This window comes from Tiliqua scincoides, chromosome 4, assembly GCF_035046505.1.
Source record: "Tiliqua scincoides isolate rTilSci1 chromosome 4, rTilSci1.hap2, whole genome shotgun sequence".
Classification (NCBI taxonomy): Eukaryota; Metazoa; Chordata; class Lepidosauria; order Squamata; family Scincidae; genus Tiliqua; species Tiliqua scincoides.
Window position 1 is genome coordinate 60136156 of NC_089824.1, and position 17269 is coordinate 60153424.

Consider the following 17269-nt stretch of genomic DNA (forward strand, 5'->3'; position numbering starts at 1 on the left):
AGGTAAGAAATTCCTACTTTTTCTGGCTTCCATGGATCTGTCAGATGTTTATTATTACATTCCTATACAGCCAAATAACCGGAGGAACTTATGATAGTGTACAGTTGCAGACACTATCGGAATCAAGCCCTGACTTTCCGCCTTGGGGTAACTCCACAAATGTATACCAGAACTGCTAGAACCATGATGAACATCTGAGAGGGATGTTCAAGGGAAATGCCTCTGTCTGAACTTTGATGCCATCCTAATCTGCTGCAGTTCCAGGGACTGTGACAATCAGGATGACCAAGCTTTTGAGACTTTCAAAGTTCACAACTTTGAACTACCTGTAGGAACACTGATTTGTAGTGAATCAGGAGGAAACCCCACTGGAACTGACATGGTTTTTGGACAACTTTGGGTGCACTGTTCAGATGGCAGTTTGGTATTCTTCTTTCAGAAGAGAGGCAAGAGTGGACAACTGAGCTGACCTATCAGATCTGCTCCTCTGTTTAAGTGGACCCCACTTAAGCTGGCACAGCTTTTCAACATGGTAGTCTTCTCAGTAAGTAGTGGAGTAGTCCAGTTTCCACACAAGGCTTCTTCAAAGCATATTGCTTCCATTCCAGGAGGAAATGACAAAACAGGAGCACAAGATCCTTCCTCTCACTGCTATGCTCAGAATTCTGATATAGACCATAGTCCAATGAATGCCAGTTTCCAGGATGGGGAGAGCATGTGCAGGACACACACAGATATCTGAGTAGATATATATATCTACTCAGAAGTCATTCCCATTATAGTCAGTGGGCCTTACTTCCAAGGAAGTGTGGATAGGATTACAGCCCAAGTGACCTAGGATCAGCATAGTGGCATGGAAAAGCATCAGTTATCTGGAAGTCAGGGCAATAAAGCTTGCACTATTGAACTACAAGGAAATGTGATGAATGTACTTCCAAGAGGCCTGCAAAATAGCAAGGAATGGAGGGCAGATCACTCATTACATCACACTAACCGAGAAGGGTATTTCTTAGGGCTACGGCCCTAACCATATGGAGGCACTGAATATTTCCATGTCATTGGAATCTACTATAAGGCCTAGTACTATATCTATATTTAGATATATTCCATGTGGCAATGTGAAGGCTAAGTGGGAATGTCTAATGGAATTTGGCTACCAGGAGACAGTTTTGTTTACATTCCTGGTGTCTATGTGTAAATCTACCAATGAAGTTTATGGTTCTCTGTGGAAGCTCTTTGTAGATTGATGTAGGGGGTGTCTCTGAGACAGAAAAATACTCCATATTCGTTGCAATTTTGGCAAAAATGCCAACAGATTTGGCACAAACATTCTGCAGAGAATGGCGGCAGCCTTTATAGCCGCCTTCTAAGTGGCCAGAAGGCACATCACGCATCAGTAAGTTCTTGAAAGGGATGGTGCCCACACTTCATTTCCCTTGGAATCTGAATTAAGTGCTTACAGTGCATGTGGGACCATCTTAGGGCCAAATCCTATCCAATTTTCCAGCACTGGTGCAGCTGTGCCAACAAGGCATGCACTGCACCCTGCAGTAGGAGAACAGTCACAGAGTCCTCCTCCAGGTAAGGGAACATTCATTTCTTCAGGGATGCATTGCAGTTGCACTGGAAAGTTGGATAGGATTGGGCCCATAGTCCAATGGTACAGTCTTGTTTAAAAAGCTCACCCTAAAGATAGTTTTCTTGGCAGCCAGTACATCATTTAACATGTACTGGAATTAGGGGCACTCTCCTTGAATCTGGGTCTTTGTATTTTTCACAGTGTCAAAACATGATTGGAGCCACACCCTTCCTTTCTCAAAAAAGTTGATCTTTTACAACTTTCAGGAAGTTGTTGTCCCTTCTTTGTGTCTGAATTCAGTTCATTCACAGGAGAAGTCCTGGCATAACTGGACATAATTGAGCCCTTTATTTCTACCTGGATAACTTGCACATTCAAGGATATTGGAGGCTTTATCACATTTTTTGACAAGAGTTTGTCAAACACATTCTCCAGGTGGCTTACATGCAATCTTATACATGTCTACACAGAAGTAAGCTTTGCTAAACTTCATGGAGCTTACTTCCAGGTAAGTATATAGGATTGCAGCCTTAGAGTGTGCTGAATCAGCATATAAAACTCTGAATAAAATCATATCACAAGGCATTACAGCACATTGATTAAATGGAGCAATGAAAGGAGCTGCTGTTGTTATTTTGGCCTTCAAGAGTTTGTCAGCAAGATTTGTCAAGTGGCAATGTGGGCATTAGTCCATATGTTGGTAATACATTACAAAGTTGATGTTTGTTTCAGCTGATTCTGTCTTTGGTTAGAAGATTGTTCTGCAGTGTGGAGTCCTGATAACCTTGAATGCCTGCCCATGAGTATTGCTACATTATACTGTATCTTGAAGTACAATGGTTCCTTCTACTTGCCTTGGGGGAAAAAATGGAAATTTTTATTTGTTGTAAATTTCAGACTTCTACGGAATGCAGGAGGATAGTCTCCCATATAATCTCTTGTAGATATCAAATCGACTTTGTGGATGTTAGACTATATGTGGCCAGGGAGGGAGGATTGCTTTCCAGGCTATTTGCCTTCTCACTATTTACCTTTTTGTTTTCACTTTCTACGTTGTTGCAGTGTTGCTGCTTCTGTGTTGTTACCTTTTTGATAAGGTTCTTGTATTTCCAGTCTAATCTGGGAAATTGTAAGACCCATCCTGAGGAGTCATTCTTAATTGATCCCACTTTTTGGTAAGAAGGGAGGGGATTCTGAAGGATACTGAATTGCATTTTTCAATAGTAAAATTTACTATTTCCAAGCAATTTAGCTTTTTATATCTTCATTGTAATCCAAATTAACTCCACAAACTTCCCTTTATCTCCGTGCTTTCAGGAAAAATGAGATAAATATTTATCACATGCTTAAATCATTTGGCAAACAAAGAATTATTTAGTAATAGAACATCCGTACTGTTACAACTACAGAGAGGAACAATGTGATCAGAACACTGATCTGCATGCTATGGTTTTGTATTTACACAGTGATTTAACTTCTAAAACTTTATTTTAGGGAGGTTCCTATGAAGGACGCTAAAGAATATGCAGAATCCATAGGCGCGATTGTTGTTGAAACCAGTGCAAAAAATGCAATTAACATTGAAGAACTCTTTCAAGGAATCAGTAAGTAAAGTCAGAATTTGTACTTGAATGTGTGCATGTATGAATGTGTGTATGGTGTTTCTGGCAAGTTCTCTCTAATTCATATTGCAGCTCATAACTCCTTTCGTATGGAAATAATAAAAATGGAGTTTTTAATGGAGTTTTCATCAAAATGAAATAGCTTCAAGGAGAACGCATGCAGTAAAGGTTAAGTAGCTTCCAGAAGAGGTATGTACATGCAGTCATGCCATAAGAAATGTAACATGCAGAGCATCTCAAGAAAATCCACACGCATTATCATGTCAAATTTATTGATCTGTAATCCACGTGTATACTATAATTCACATGTATGCTGCATATGATGTACACAGAAGCATTTGCTTAACCCAGTTAGTTAATGAACTAGACCAAGTGCTTGAAATGTTCTCCGTTAGCATCTATATACTACTGACATTATTGACTAAAGCAGTAGTTCCCAAACCTTTTAGTACCAGGACCCACTTTTTAAAATGACACACCTTCAGGACCCACCTAGCTTTATGAGACTTAAAAAAGTTTCACTTTACCAGCTCAAGCCTCTGTTTTTATCCTTTTTACAATGGTGAGGTGCCCTTCTGGAGCATTTGTTAAGTTCCAGATTCGTTGGATTGGGACCATTCTGATGGCACTGCATTCCTCTCAGCCTGCCCTTTGAAGTATACTGAGGCACATTTGCCTATTCACGTAAACATTTTTATGTTTACTCAAAATGTTTACTCAACAGCCATGTAAAGTGAATATTATTATCCCCATATTGCAGGTGGGGAACTGAGGCTGAGAAGGGATTTCTTTAAAGCCACTTACAGTGCAATACTATATGTGTTTACTTAGGAGCAAGTTTCACTATGTTCAATTGAGCTTACTGCCAGATAAGCATGTGTAGGGTTGCAGCCTTGTTGTCATTTGAACCAAGTCCTGATGTGTATCTTGGGCTCCAATTGGGGCCTTGTGCTGCTGGAACTAGTGTTTCAGCAGTGCAAGGTCCTTTATGGCTGTCACAAAAGGCAACATGCCACCACCATGAGTGGTTAGCAGCCATAAGCCCGTGACCTACTGTGACCCCTGACACTGGTAAGTCAGCAAGGGTGGGAGGGGGTGGGAGAACTGGGGTGGATTGAGACTGGGCAGAGGGTGGTTTTGGTGGCAGTGGCATCGCCAATATCCTATCCACCTTTCCAGGTCCACTAAGATTTGCATCAATCACTGGTACAGATCTGAATAAACCCAGTGGGCAGCAAGGGCATTCCCCTGGGCATGGAGAAGACCATGGAGGGGACCTCTGGAACTGCCCCCCTGCAGGTTGCAGATGCAGCACATGCTCTGGTGCATTGGTGGAGGACAGATTTGGGTAGGGTTGGGCTGTTGGTCTTTTAAACATGATGCTACATTAGTTCTTGTTATGCTAACATTGTTATGATCTGTTAGTATAATCTGTAACATTGAGAATTATATATGTCTGATTACACTTGTACAGGCAGGATAATATATTATGTAGTCATATATTTCTTAGTATCACAGAACTGAAGATCTGGAAAAGGAACCTGGGGGTCTTTTAATTTATCCGTATCTTGGGCAAGATTCACTGAGTTGTCAGTGACAGATATGTTCTATCTTCTTAAACCTTTAGCAAAATTTTCACAATTTCCTTATTAATTTGATTCTGCCATTCAACTAGTCTTACACGAACAAACTTATTGTGAGGGATTTGCAGCTGCTGCTGTTTTACATTTGACTGTAACACCTCTAACTAAATGAATCCATCAATATTACATTATTTTTAGTCTGCTGCTGAGAAGAGATAATTCAATATGTGAGAGCAGCCTTAAGGCTGTAATCCTTAATGACACTGATATAGCAACCAAAAATAGCTGCCTACATTTTTCTTGGGCTGAAATATGGGCTACTTATTTATTATTATATAAATAATATTAGATATATTTAAATATATATAAATTATATTTGATACATTTATATCCCATGCTTCCTTCAATGAGTTGAGAGTGGAATTTTAGCTTCACAGAAATCCTGTTGAAGTTGCCTAGGCTGAGAGAGACTGATTTGGTCCAGACTACTCAGTTTGTTTTAGGCTGATTGGATAATTGAGCCTAGGTTTCCCACCTACAAGCACAGTACTCTTATCAACTGCAGAGTGTTGGCTCTTACTTAGAAATTAAAATTTATTGTAATTTTATCATAGATGTTAGAATAATTCCTGTGGTAGAGGCCATCAAGTTGCATAGACTAGTTTGTCCCCATTTAGAAGAGGCCTGGACAAGTGGAACCTGATATGCAGCTTAAGGCTGCAATACTGTACACACTTACCTGAGAGTAAGCTCGATTGAACTTCTGAATAGACATGAAAAGGATTGCACTGTAAAGGTTTCTCAGGCAGAAATAGCTAGAAAAACAGTATGTAGGGTTAGAATTCTTACACAAGGGGGATCAGAACTCTTGCATAGAGCCAGAACAAACATTCAATTATTGTGTGGGAATTCAAATATTCCTTAAACCAGGTAGAATGAAATCATGTTTTTGTGAGAGAAAACTGCGTAGAGAAACAAACCATGAGTGAAAATCTCCTTATGGAATGATAATTGCAATTAGGCAACCATAAAAACCTTGTGAAACCATCAAAAGTAACATTTGTTCCAGCTCCTTTGCCTCATTTCGCATACCCTGATACAGGAGGAGAGAAGACCGAGAGAGAGCCAACATATCTTTTCTCACTTTCTATTCATCTGAAAACAGCTTTATGCCAGCTTAGGGAATAAGCCTCATAAGTGTGTGATGTGGTGGCTGAGCAGCTCAGATCAGGTAACAGGGAGGGGATGAAGCAGTTGACCTTTTCTACTCTTCTCTTTCCAGCTGCAGTGTATGACTTCAGCTCACTTGTTTGAACCACCCATGACTGCTTGCTTTCTTTGTGTTGTCATTTAAAGCACCTACTCTTAACATTGTGATCTGGGTTGATTGAGCTGGTTGCTCACCCAGCCTTACAAGTAGGAGAGTTGGACAAGATAGCTTTGCAAGCTCTTTATCTTTTTTTTTTTTTAAGGCTGCAATCCTAACCATACTTTCCTAAAAGTAAACCCCATTGAACAAAATAGGACTTACTTAGGAGTAGACCTGGTTAGGATTGTGCCCTAAATGTCCAATTTCAACTTGACACTCACAAATGTCAGTAGGATTTTAGAGAGCAAAGTTGCAACATCAGATCTTTGCGGGGTGTGTACTCACCATTAACTTTCAATTTAAAAGTCTGGTTTTTTTAATGCTTTGATATTAAAGACAGCTTTGAAACAGAAAGAGCTTATACTGGAGTTCTGAAAGTCATATTGTTAGTCTCCCAGGGGTCTGTGGCAAATGCTGACATCTGAAATTAGACAAGTCTGACATGAAGGCATTATCAGTCAATATATGTCAGAGGATAAAGCTCATTCTGAATCTGACTTAGAAGAGAGCAGGCCAAGCCATCTTTATCATATCCTAGGAACTGCTGCTGACTGCATAATAAAATATAATTTCATCTTCCAACTGATATAGCTCTCTGTGATTCATTAAATTTGGCCTGATTACAGGAAGCACAGTCTGACTAAAGAGTGCACCACTGCTATATTTCCAAGGCTTATACAATTTCTCCCCATCAACTAAATGCTGGGAAAAACACTCTTTTCTTCAACATCATATTTGCAGGAAATCGCAGAGAAGATATTTTAAATAAAATCTTTGGGAGAGGGTAGATTATATGTGGTTTCTCTCCTAAAGGAATTTGTCACCAATTAGAACAGCTGTTTTGCATCTGTATAATAAGTCTTTCATTAACCCATTTCTTGCCTAGCCCACAGGTGTACATATTTGGTCCCTGTTGTGTATAAGCAACGTTGGGCAGAAATGGCTTAAGTGTGTGTTTTTTTTAGTTACGAGAAATTTGCTTATGATGATATACTCTGTAGCTATAACTCCATAGCACACAAAAATGACAAATATAAAGATTAACCTATTATACAACATTTGACAACATAAGCTATTGTCTCCACAAACAATAGCTATTAAAAAAGCTCATTTATAAAAAAGACACTAGTTCTATACCCTCAGGGAGCCCCAAGTCTCCAATGAACCTCTGGCCCTCCAGAGATTTGTTGGAGCCTGCACTGGCCCAATGCAACTGCTCTCAGCGTAAGGGTGACTGTTTGACCTCTTGCGTAAGGCCCCCGACACAGTGTCAGAGAGATGATGTGGCCCTCCTGCCAAAAACTTTGGATACCCCTGTTCTATACTGAACACCATATGGCTCCCATAGAAGATTTTAGTTCTATTATAAGCACCATTTATTTCACAAAGCTCTGCATACAGGCTGTAGTATATCCCAACCAAATATGATGCTACTTCATGTGTGAAACATGACGCAATTGGCTAGTGGTACACCTTACTCTGAAAAAATCATAAAGTTGACAATCATCTACCACTTGATTGCCATTTTGTACTTTTGTTACTTAATTCACACATCATGAAGTCAGTCCCACATCTAACTGATGCCTGTATGGAATTGATGGTCAATGAGATTCCTCTTAGAAAATCACTTGTTCTGAGCAAGCAACTTGTGTAACTAGTTTTCTAAGAGTAGATAAGCCTTTCCAAATCTTTAATAACTAAGCACCCTACATACAGCAGAAACGCCCTACATACGAAAGCAACAGAAAAAGATTAAACCACAAACATCTACTACCATGCAAGACAAAGGGTTGTTTCCAAAGGACCACATGCAGAAATAAGATGGCATTTTGTACTATTGCATCTGCACTTATGTAACCACATGTGGAAGAAATTGCAGAATAAAGTACTGAAAATTTGACATGTATCATCTTGCATAGTGCAAAATCAAGAGGATTCTGTTCATATTTCTGTGCACAGGAATCTCATGCTATTACTTCCACATGCAGAAGCTTCCTCATACAAATGGAATGCTAACTTAGTATAACTCCCAAATTACAACTTTTTTAATTTTTTTATTTCATTGCTTTGCTCATATATCACCACATAAAGAAAAAAGGTATCGAAACCCCTGTCAATAGGTGATGGGTCTCAACCTTTTGTCTCCTGTGCACTAGTATGTTTCTCTGAAACCAGAGGAAAAAATCAAAATAAACCAGTGCATTACAGGCACATTAAATTGATTAGACCAGTGCATTAGATGAATTCATGAAATCAAAGTCATGTAAGATATTTCCTGAGTAGGAGGTGGCCATTCATTAGCAGTAGCTCTGTAAGTAGGTTAGATGACAGTAGCACCTTACCTGACAGGATTATAGCCTGATTCCAGAGATGTACAGCCGAAACCTGTGGGCTTGTGGCACTGGTGGAACTAGCTTTCCACCAGTACTACCTGTTTTTTGGCTGTAAAAGGCACTCCAGCAGCATATGAAATAGCATGCTGCTGGAGCACCAGCAGGAAGGCCAGAGCCTTCCTATACCTGCTAGAGCAGTGTTTCTCAAACTGTGAGGAGGCTCATTGTGGAGCAGGAGGCTCACAGAGGTACAAGGGAATTTAAATTACCTTTTCCCTCCAAAGCCTCCTTATTTGCCCCCCCCAGCTGGATACAGCATGCCCGTTTTTTGCACAGCTGCACCGGCAGGGGGTGGGAGGGAGGATATGACTGGGCCCTTATTCAGGTAACAAAGAAAAATGTCTCTTAAGAACTTTCTGGTAGAGGTTTTTTCTATTAAGTGCTTTAAGACAAGAATCTTTGAATTACCAGTTAGAGTCAAGAAAAATACTCCAAATACGAGGGTTGCCCAGAAAGTAATGGACCACATTTTTTTTCTCAGCCTACAGTAATGGTACGAATGCGAAACTTTAGATATACATTATTTGAATTCTCAGGAGTGCGCACACAAATTTTTGGTTTCTTCAGACAGATAGCGTAGCTGCAGCAGTGTTTCGAAATGGCGTCTGTAAGTGATGTACGTTACAAGCAGCGTGTCGTCATTGAATTTCTCACTGCGGAGAAAGAAACTGTTGGGAACATTCACAAATGTTTGTGTACAGTTTATGGAGAATCTGCAGTCGACAGAAGTACGGTTAGTCGCTGGGCAAAGAGGGTGAGGCCATTAGAAGGCGGTTCGGCAGAGCTCCAAGATTTGCAGCGTTCGGGGCGGCCATCCACAGCTGTCACACCTGACAAGACGCAGCTTGCTGATGTGCTCATTCGCGAGGACTGACGCATAATGACTAGGCAGTTGGCGCTGAAGCTGTCAGTCAGCAAAGGAAGTGTGGATGCAATCATCCATGCTCTTGATTAATCAAAAGTGTGTGCATGATGGGTTCCGCGCTGTCTTACGGTGGACCACAAATCTCTCAGAAAAAACATTTCTTCTGAGTTGCTGAAACGTTTTGAAGATGAGGGGGAAGCGTTCTTGACCAGGATTGTGACAGGTGATGAAACCTGGGTTCACCATTTTGAGCCCGAAACAAAACGACAGTCGATGGAATGGCGTCATCCTCAATCTCCACAGAAGAAAAAATTCAAAGCAACTGCTTCCGCCGGTAAGATCATGATCACTGTGTTTTGGGACTGTGAGGGCGTCATACTCATTGATGTGATGCCAAGAGGCAGCACCATTAATTCTGAAGCTTATGTGAAGACATTAACCAAACTCAAGAAGCGCTTCCAGCGACTTCAGCGCCATAACAACCCAGGTGAATGTTTGATTCAACATGATAAGTTTGAGGACTTCAGAACACATCACTAAACAGGGTTGGACTGTGTTACCCCATCCACCCTACAGCCCTGACCTAGCTCCCTCAGACTTCCACTTGTTTGGGCCATTAAAGGATGCCATTCGCGGAAGACATTTTGAGGATGATGAAGAGGTGATTCGCACAGTGCAGAAATGGCTTCGTGACCAGAACAAGGAGTGGTACCGACTGGGCCTACATGCCCTTGTGTCTCGCTGGAGGAAGCCCATAGAACTGGATGGAGATTACATGGAAAAATAGGGAGTGTAGAAGAAACATCATTCTTTCTTGTGTGTAAGTTTCATTGTGTTCAATAAATAATTGTTGAAGAAAAAAAATGTGGTGCATTACTTTCTGGGCGACCCTCGTAAGTATACTGTCAGTTTTCAAAATCTCTGGCTAGAATGTTACAGGTGATAATTACCACATCATGAATGCAAGCTTTGATTTCCTGACATTCTCACAACTACTCATACTAGAGTAACATACACATTTTAGAGTAACATTTAGAGTAACGCGCTCTATGTGGGGCTGCCCCTGAAGACGGTTCGGAAACTACAATTAGTACAGAATGCGGCTGCCCGTGTGGTCACCGGAGCCAGGCGGTTTGACTCTGTCAGCCCGCTTCTTCGGGGGCTGCATTGGCTGCCCATTCGTTTCCGGGCCCAATTCAAGGTGTTGGTTTTGACCTTTAAAGCCCTATACTGCTCTGGGCCAGGATATCTTAGAGACCGCCTACTCCCGTACAATCCGGCTCGTCCTCTCAGGTCATCAGAGAAGGCCTTTTTGCAAGTGCCGCCACCCAAGGAGGTCCGGGGGGCGGCTGCAAGAAATAGGGCCTTCTCGGTAGTGGCACCAACATTATGGAACTCCCTTCCCCTTGACTTGAGAATGGCTCCCTCTCTTGAGAGTTTTCGGCGAGGCCTGAAAACACTGTTGTTTAAACAAGCCTTCTGATTTCTGGCCTTCTTAACTTTTTTATACATCTTTTAGTTTTACAGGCTTGATTCCTCGGTGATCTGCTCTTTTACTCTTTTAATCTGACTACTGTTTTTATGGCCTCTGTAGTGTGTTTTTAAATGTTTTTATCTGCTTGTTTTAATGTTTTTAAAATCTGTTTTTTAATATGTTGTTAGCCGCCCTGGGTCCCGTTAGGGAGAAGGGCAGGATAAAAATAAAGTTTTATTATTATTATTATTATTATTATTATTATTATTATTATTATTATTATTATTTTCTATTGATTTTTGGGAATAAAGGGATTCAAATGTTCCAGGTTCAGAGTTGGACATACCTGTTTAAAATGAATGGAGTGTTTTTCTCCTAACATTTTGTATACTGAAAGTTACATAAATAACAAACTGAACATATCATCTTCTACTGAGTCAGACCATGGGTTCATAGCTCAATACTGTCTATTTTAATTAGAAGCACCTGTCCATGGTCAGTTTTATCTGGAAATGCAGTGTATTGAAAATTTGCATACAAACACAAAATGATTGGAAGTTGGCCACCCTTCCTTTTTTTGATTGGAAGCCATCCATGATTGCAGCTTATCCTGCTGAGGCAGTTCTGCCTGCTGCCTCCCAAGTGATAGTTGGTGCAGACACCCTGTCATTTTTCTATTGGAAGTCGGCCATGACTGCATCCAGTCAGATACTAGCTCCCCCTCCCTACATGTGTGTGCTACTTAACTCACTGCTGGAGAAGAAAGCAGTGGGAGGAAAGGCAAGGTACACTTAAAAAAAAATTGTTGGGTCCTATGAGGCTCTGCCTCCTCTGACTGCATGTGCCTGAATTCCAATTGGGACTAGGATGCTGGAGGTGGGAGAGAGCTTAAATCTTTTCCTTTGTACCATTCTTCTGAAATCATCTCTCTGAAGCTGCTATTTGTCCCATGGGATTTCCTGTTCATACATCTCCCATATGATGACTAATATGGCCATAGGAAAAGAGGAATCTGAAAGAATGCAAGGCTTTGAGCTTCTCATATTTTTGGTTTTCACCTTTCTAGGTCGACAGATTCCACCCTTGGAAACTTATGAAAATGGTGACAGTGGGACAATCAAACTCGGCAAGCAGACTGCACAGACAACTAGGCGGTGCTGTTAAACCAATCTGACCTGATTTGATTTACTTGAAAATGAAATGACATCATTTGCTTATTTATTGAGCGACAGACTTCAGAAACTCAACGACAGAACATCTTGTTTAATAGCAAACATTTCAGTGCTATCTGAAATGGAAGTGCAAGGTCCAGTAGGAGAAAGGTCTCCTTCAAATACGTTCTACATAATTAAAATGGACTATCTACGTTGGCAATGCTGTCTAAATAATTGACTCAGATTACTGAAATAATCTGTTTAAACCAATAGTTATTTTAAATATGCCTTTTGCTTTAAAATAATTTGTTATACAAATCTTATATTTTGTACAACTCCTCTTTTGTTACAGTACAATATTTTATATTCTGATTTTATCTTTATGAATTATAGTCCATAACATTTGAACTAAAGTGTACTATTTTATCTTCTTTTGTACCAGAAGTGATTGCTGTCACAGCAGATTGTTTTTAGAACAATAAATAACTTTTTAAAAAGAATAAGTTACAAGTCACCTTGGAACACAAAATAGATAAAATGAATGAATCACTAACATGGCAAATAAACATCTGATGGTTTTTAGCTTGAACCTCTTATTTCTTCTGTATTTAAAGAGACAAAGTAAATAGATTGCAAATACAGCATTTTTTAATACATGAGAATGAAATATGACATTGAAAATTATAAACACTTGCATTTAATTTTCAATAATCTCAGTCAAAAATGATAACAGACACTGCACCAAAAGCCAAAAATAAACAAGATGAAGGGCTTTCCATTCCAGATACTTGAATTCATTAAAGCCCATCGAGCAGGTGTGTGGTGCTGTTACACTGTTGATACTTGTGGGTTTCTCTGCTATATGATTTAAGATTTTGAACTTTTCAAGTGGCCTTTAATGTATCTCTAATTTCTTATTCTGTCCACCCATTTCAGTGACTGCCCTGAAGCAAGGTGTAACAGTACATCCCCACCCCTGCTCTATTCACATGTGCCTTTTCCATAAAAGGATTTTTAAAGAAAGTGACCTTAGAGATATTTTCCTAGAATTTGATGTCTGAATTGGTGCAGATGGAAGCAGGCAATCATTCATATGGAAATAAATACAGCCACTGAATTCTAATCCATAAAGCAGGGTGATAATTACTATAGATCAGTAAAGATTTTTCTGTGTTGTCAGACTAACTTGATAGTCTTGCCAGTGTCTTTGCTTGAATTTGTTGGAAATTATATAGTTAATAAATAGCCCAGGCACATATAATATCATTCTGGGAAATAAAACAACTCAAACTGTAAAATGTATGCTTGACCTTGTTTATCATAATTGTGGGTAATGTAGCTAGGAGCCAAGGGGTTGACTAGATTACAAGCGGAGCCTCAAACTGAGTGAAAAATCCAAGCATTGCAAAAAGAGCAGTTAGCAGCTGAATGTCCTTGATATTAAAGAAACTTTTTGTCATGTGCACTATTTCAGGCAGATTGTGAAAGGTATCTTGCATCACTCTTGTTTTTACCTTCAAGCTGCTGAGGAATGAAATACTACACCTGTGCAGTGGACTGACATGAATTCTACCATAAGAGTTTAAATGCAAAAAAAAATAAAGGATTAGAAAGTTTATTTTCATACCCTTAGGGAGAGGGGACAGAGAGAGAGATAGTACAGTACTTAACCCACTGTTTGGAACAGTATATTAACATTACCAATAGATAATATTCATAATGTTGCATATTCAGACTTATGGATAAGCATCAAGGAGGAACAAAGTGCTTTCACTTGGGCAGGGTGGAGCAGTCCATTTTGCCATCCAGCAGTGGCCCCTTAAACTGCATTGTGCGCTGTTTTAGATGCTGCTTCAAAATGAATGCAGCTGAAAAGGCCTCGTGTGTAAATGGAAACACTCTTCTGTTTCTCTGCATCCCAGCTTAGGTATTTTCTCTAAATAGGTAATATACCATATAACTTCTTGCTAATACATCTTGTGGGGAAAGAAACTGCCAAAATGAGAATATCATAAACTTCTGCCTAGCTGTGCTTATTCCGATTTGCCTGCACTGATTCAACATATATCTTTTTTTCTCTAGTGGAACTACTTCTGCTATGACTCAGTACTGTGTTCAGCGAGAAGTTTCTATTTACAAATTAAATTACAGTATTAACAAAATACACTAGTGGTAAGGAGAATGATAGCATTTTGAGAAATTGGCTATTATTAAAAAAAAATAAAACTGAGATGATGTAATCTTGTTAATGCTGATACTTTGCAAATAGATCCCACGGATAATAGAGAGGTTCCATATGTGGAACCACTTCACATCCTAACCCCCCCCCTCAGTTCAAGTTGGCGTGGGGCAGTATGAAAAGTGGACATTACTGATTTAAACAGGCTTTTCTTAGGTTTTTATCATTTGATGCTGGATAGTGCTTGGCAATGTTCTTTGACTGGATCAGAGAACAAGAAGGGAAAATGCTTTATCTAAGCTAACCCTGATGTAGCCTGCATCCGATTATAGTACAACATTTCTCTCTTGACTAGCTAGCATGAGATATGACTTTTGAATGCTTCAGCCATAACAAGGGCTAAAACATAATCTGCAAATCCAGTATAAATATATGGATTTTTATCTGACCATGTTATTCTTTTCTTGTAATAAATACATATGTTTTTTCTAGAATCACATGCACTAATGGCTTTTTTGGAAACAAAAAGAAAGGAAGGATTTATAGATGTGCTTACTTTATGCTTGTCTCCTTCATATACACTGAAAAACAGAGATGCTTTGACTAAATGTTCTGAGCTCATGCATAGATGTTTTAAAGCATATCCACAGTTTCTCATGAAATCAGTACATTGAGGACTGCAGCATTTGGTAAGTGTATTTTGGGTCCTATCTACGGAAACAATTCCAGAGAAGTTGCATAGAGAATACATTTTCATGTAATGTAGAAACACTTGATTGCATTTAGAAGTTTATTTAATTACCTTGAGCCAAAAATGTACCATACACAAATAAAATATATTGCTATAAGCAGTAGCTATTTCAACTGGTTAACTAGTTTTTATACAACAAAAGTGCAATATAAGCATTTTTGTTAAGTAAATGTTCCATTGAACTTGGTGGAATTTACTTCCAGCTAAATATGTTTAGATTCCTACTGTAAATATTGTTTGCTGTTAGGCATGCATTGAAGTAATGATAAATTCAGTTTTGAAGTTATTCAGGCTGAAGACTCATGCTAGTATAGGGTAGGGATTTATTCTTATGGTTTTGTAAAACAGGGCTGAATGGTGTGGCTGTGGTACTAATAGATCTCCTTTGGCAGTAGAGAAACCCCTAACCTTGCAAATAATTTGTGGGGCATTAGTCCCAGATAAGGATTGTGCATGATTGCGTTCCCTTGCCATCAGGGAATATCACTGAAACTTGAAGGGGCAGAGAAATCATGCTAACTGAATAGTAAGAGAACATCGTTTTCTTCTCAACCAACACAAAGAGCTGCTTGGCAGAAGAACTTTGGATCTCCTTGCCAACCTGCTTTCTGCAAAAATACATTTGATTTAGAATGTATGATTCTTATAAATATCACATATAGTCACCTCTTGTTTTACTTGGGGATTACATTTTTGAGAAGTAGTGCATATCTCAAAAATACATGCATTAAACATATCTGAACAAGTTTGACTACGTTATTCCAAAAATGTGCAAGCATAAATTAGGTTTTGGTATTAATTAAACAAGCATGCTCTCCCAAAACATCTACCATAAATCAGACACATGTAAAGTTAGAGCTTCCTGTAATAGTATTTAATAGAGGCAAGACTATCCTTTCATTATTTTCCCAGTTGCATTTGTGTTTCAGTTCACATGTGGCATTCTGCCTTCTATGTACATTATATGGAGTACACATTTTCATATACCTTCTTACAGCCCAGTTCTAACCAACTGTTCAGCACTGATGTATCTGCAATGCAGCCCTGATGCAAGGGAATAAATAAATATTCCCTTACATTGAGGAGACTTCCATGACTGCTCACCACCACTACAGAATGCAGCGCATGCCCCATTGGCACAGCTGCATCAGTGCCCGAAAGTTAGTTAGGACTGGACTGAACTGTTGAAACTGAAAATAGTAGTTAAATGCCAGCATAAAGCTTTGTGCTAAGTACAGTTTTATTCTGTATAATATGCAAGGACTTTGAATGGGCTGGACCCATTGGTGGTTAGGTATGGGATAGCTTTTAAAATTTGCTGTTCATTTGTTCAGTATTTTACCTCTATGATTACAAATAACATTTGTGCCTAGAGTATTTAATCTGTAATATGTGATACTAATAAATATTCTTAATTTTTGTGACATTTGGCTTTTGTTATGCAACAAAAATAAAAGTGATTGAAAAACATAAAAGAAAGCGCTTGTATTTGCTGAGATAGTCATTCATTTCTACAGTGTAGAAAGCCACTAAAAAGTCAATGCGTCAGATATCTTTGGTTCTTCCACTCTTGTGCATAAAACCAGATACATATTATACGCTTACATGAAAGCTTTCAAATGACAACAGAACTTTATTCAAGAATAAACTAAGGGAATATTTTTGTTACTGAACCTTCTTTAAATAGAGTAAAAACAATTGCACATCCAAATGCCATATGAGCTTTGTGGTCTTATGAACACTTACTTGGAACTCAGTGGGATTTACTTCCCTTAGAATAAGTTTAGGATATCCTATGTTGACATGCAAAGGATCAGGTATAAAATATTTGATTGCCAAGATAAACTGAACAATCTACTAAGTCATCATGCTGTAGAAATTAAAATGCTGCAGAATGTCCTTACATCTTGATCAGGAAATAGTTGCAGTTCCCTCCACCTGTCCCTGGTAATTCAAAAATGCTGTTTATTCAGCTGTGTCACAGGTTGCTTTCAGATTTAATAAGCTGTTAAAATGCCTGTGGCTGTCTACACAACTCAAAACTATTTACCCCTCAGATGGGTTAACTGTAATTTTGAGCTCGGGGAATAGAAAGGGCTATAAATCACAAACCTCACAAGGCATAATTGTATTTGTGATGAGCTGCACAAATTTTACTTCATAGTTTTTTAGTGGCAGGGGTTGTCTTAGTGGCAGTTGCTTGTCTACAAGCAACAAGGACCAGAAAAAGAATTTTTGGAGTGTAATTCAGTAGCAAAATACGAGTTTTTAAATAAAGTCCAAAATTCAACAAAATACGA

At 39.1% G+C, this 17269-nt stretch overlaps 1 protein-coding gene across 1 annotated transcript in view; it reads left to right on the forward strand.

Moving 5' to 3' along the window:
* Nucleotides 1–12384, forward strand: part of RAB31 (RAB31, member RAS oncogene family) — a 68607-nt gene extending 56223 nt beyond the window's left edge. The window contains exons 6-7 of the mRNA XM_066625386.1: nt 3074–3183; nt 11952–12384. Coding sequence (XP_066481483.1) covers nt 3074–3183; nt 11952–12049 — 208 coding nt within the window. The 3' untranslated portion in view covers nt 12050–12384. The remainder of the gene's footprint in view (nt 1–3073; nt 3184–11951) is intronic.
* Nucleotides 12385–17269: the final 4885 nt, after the last annotated feature.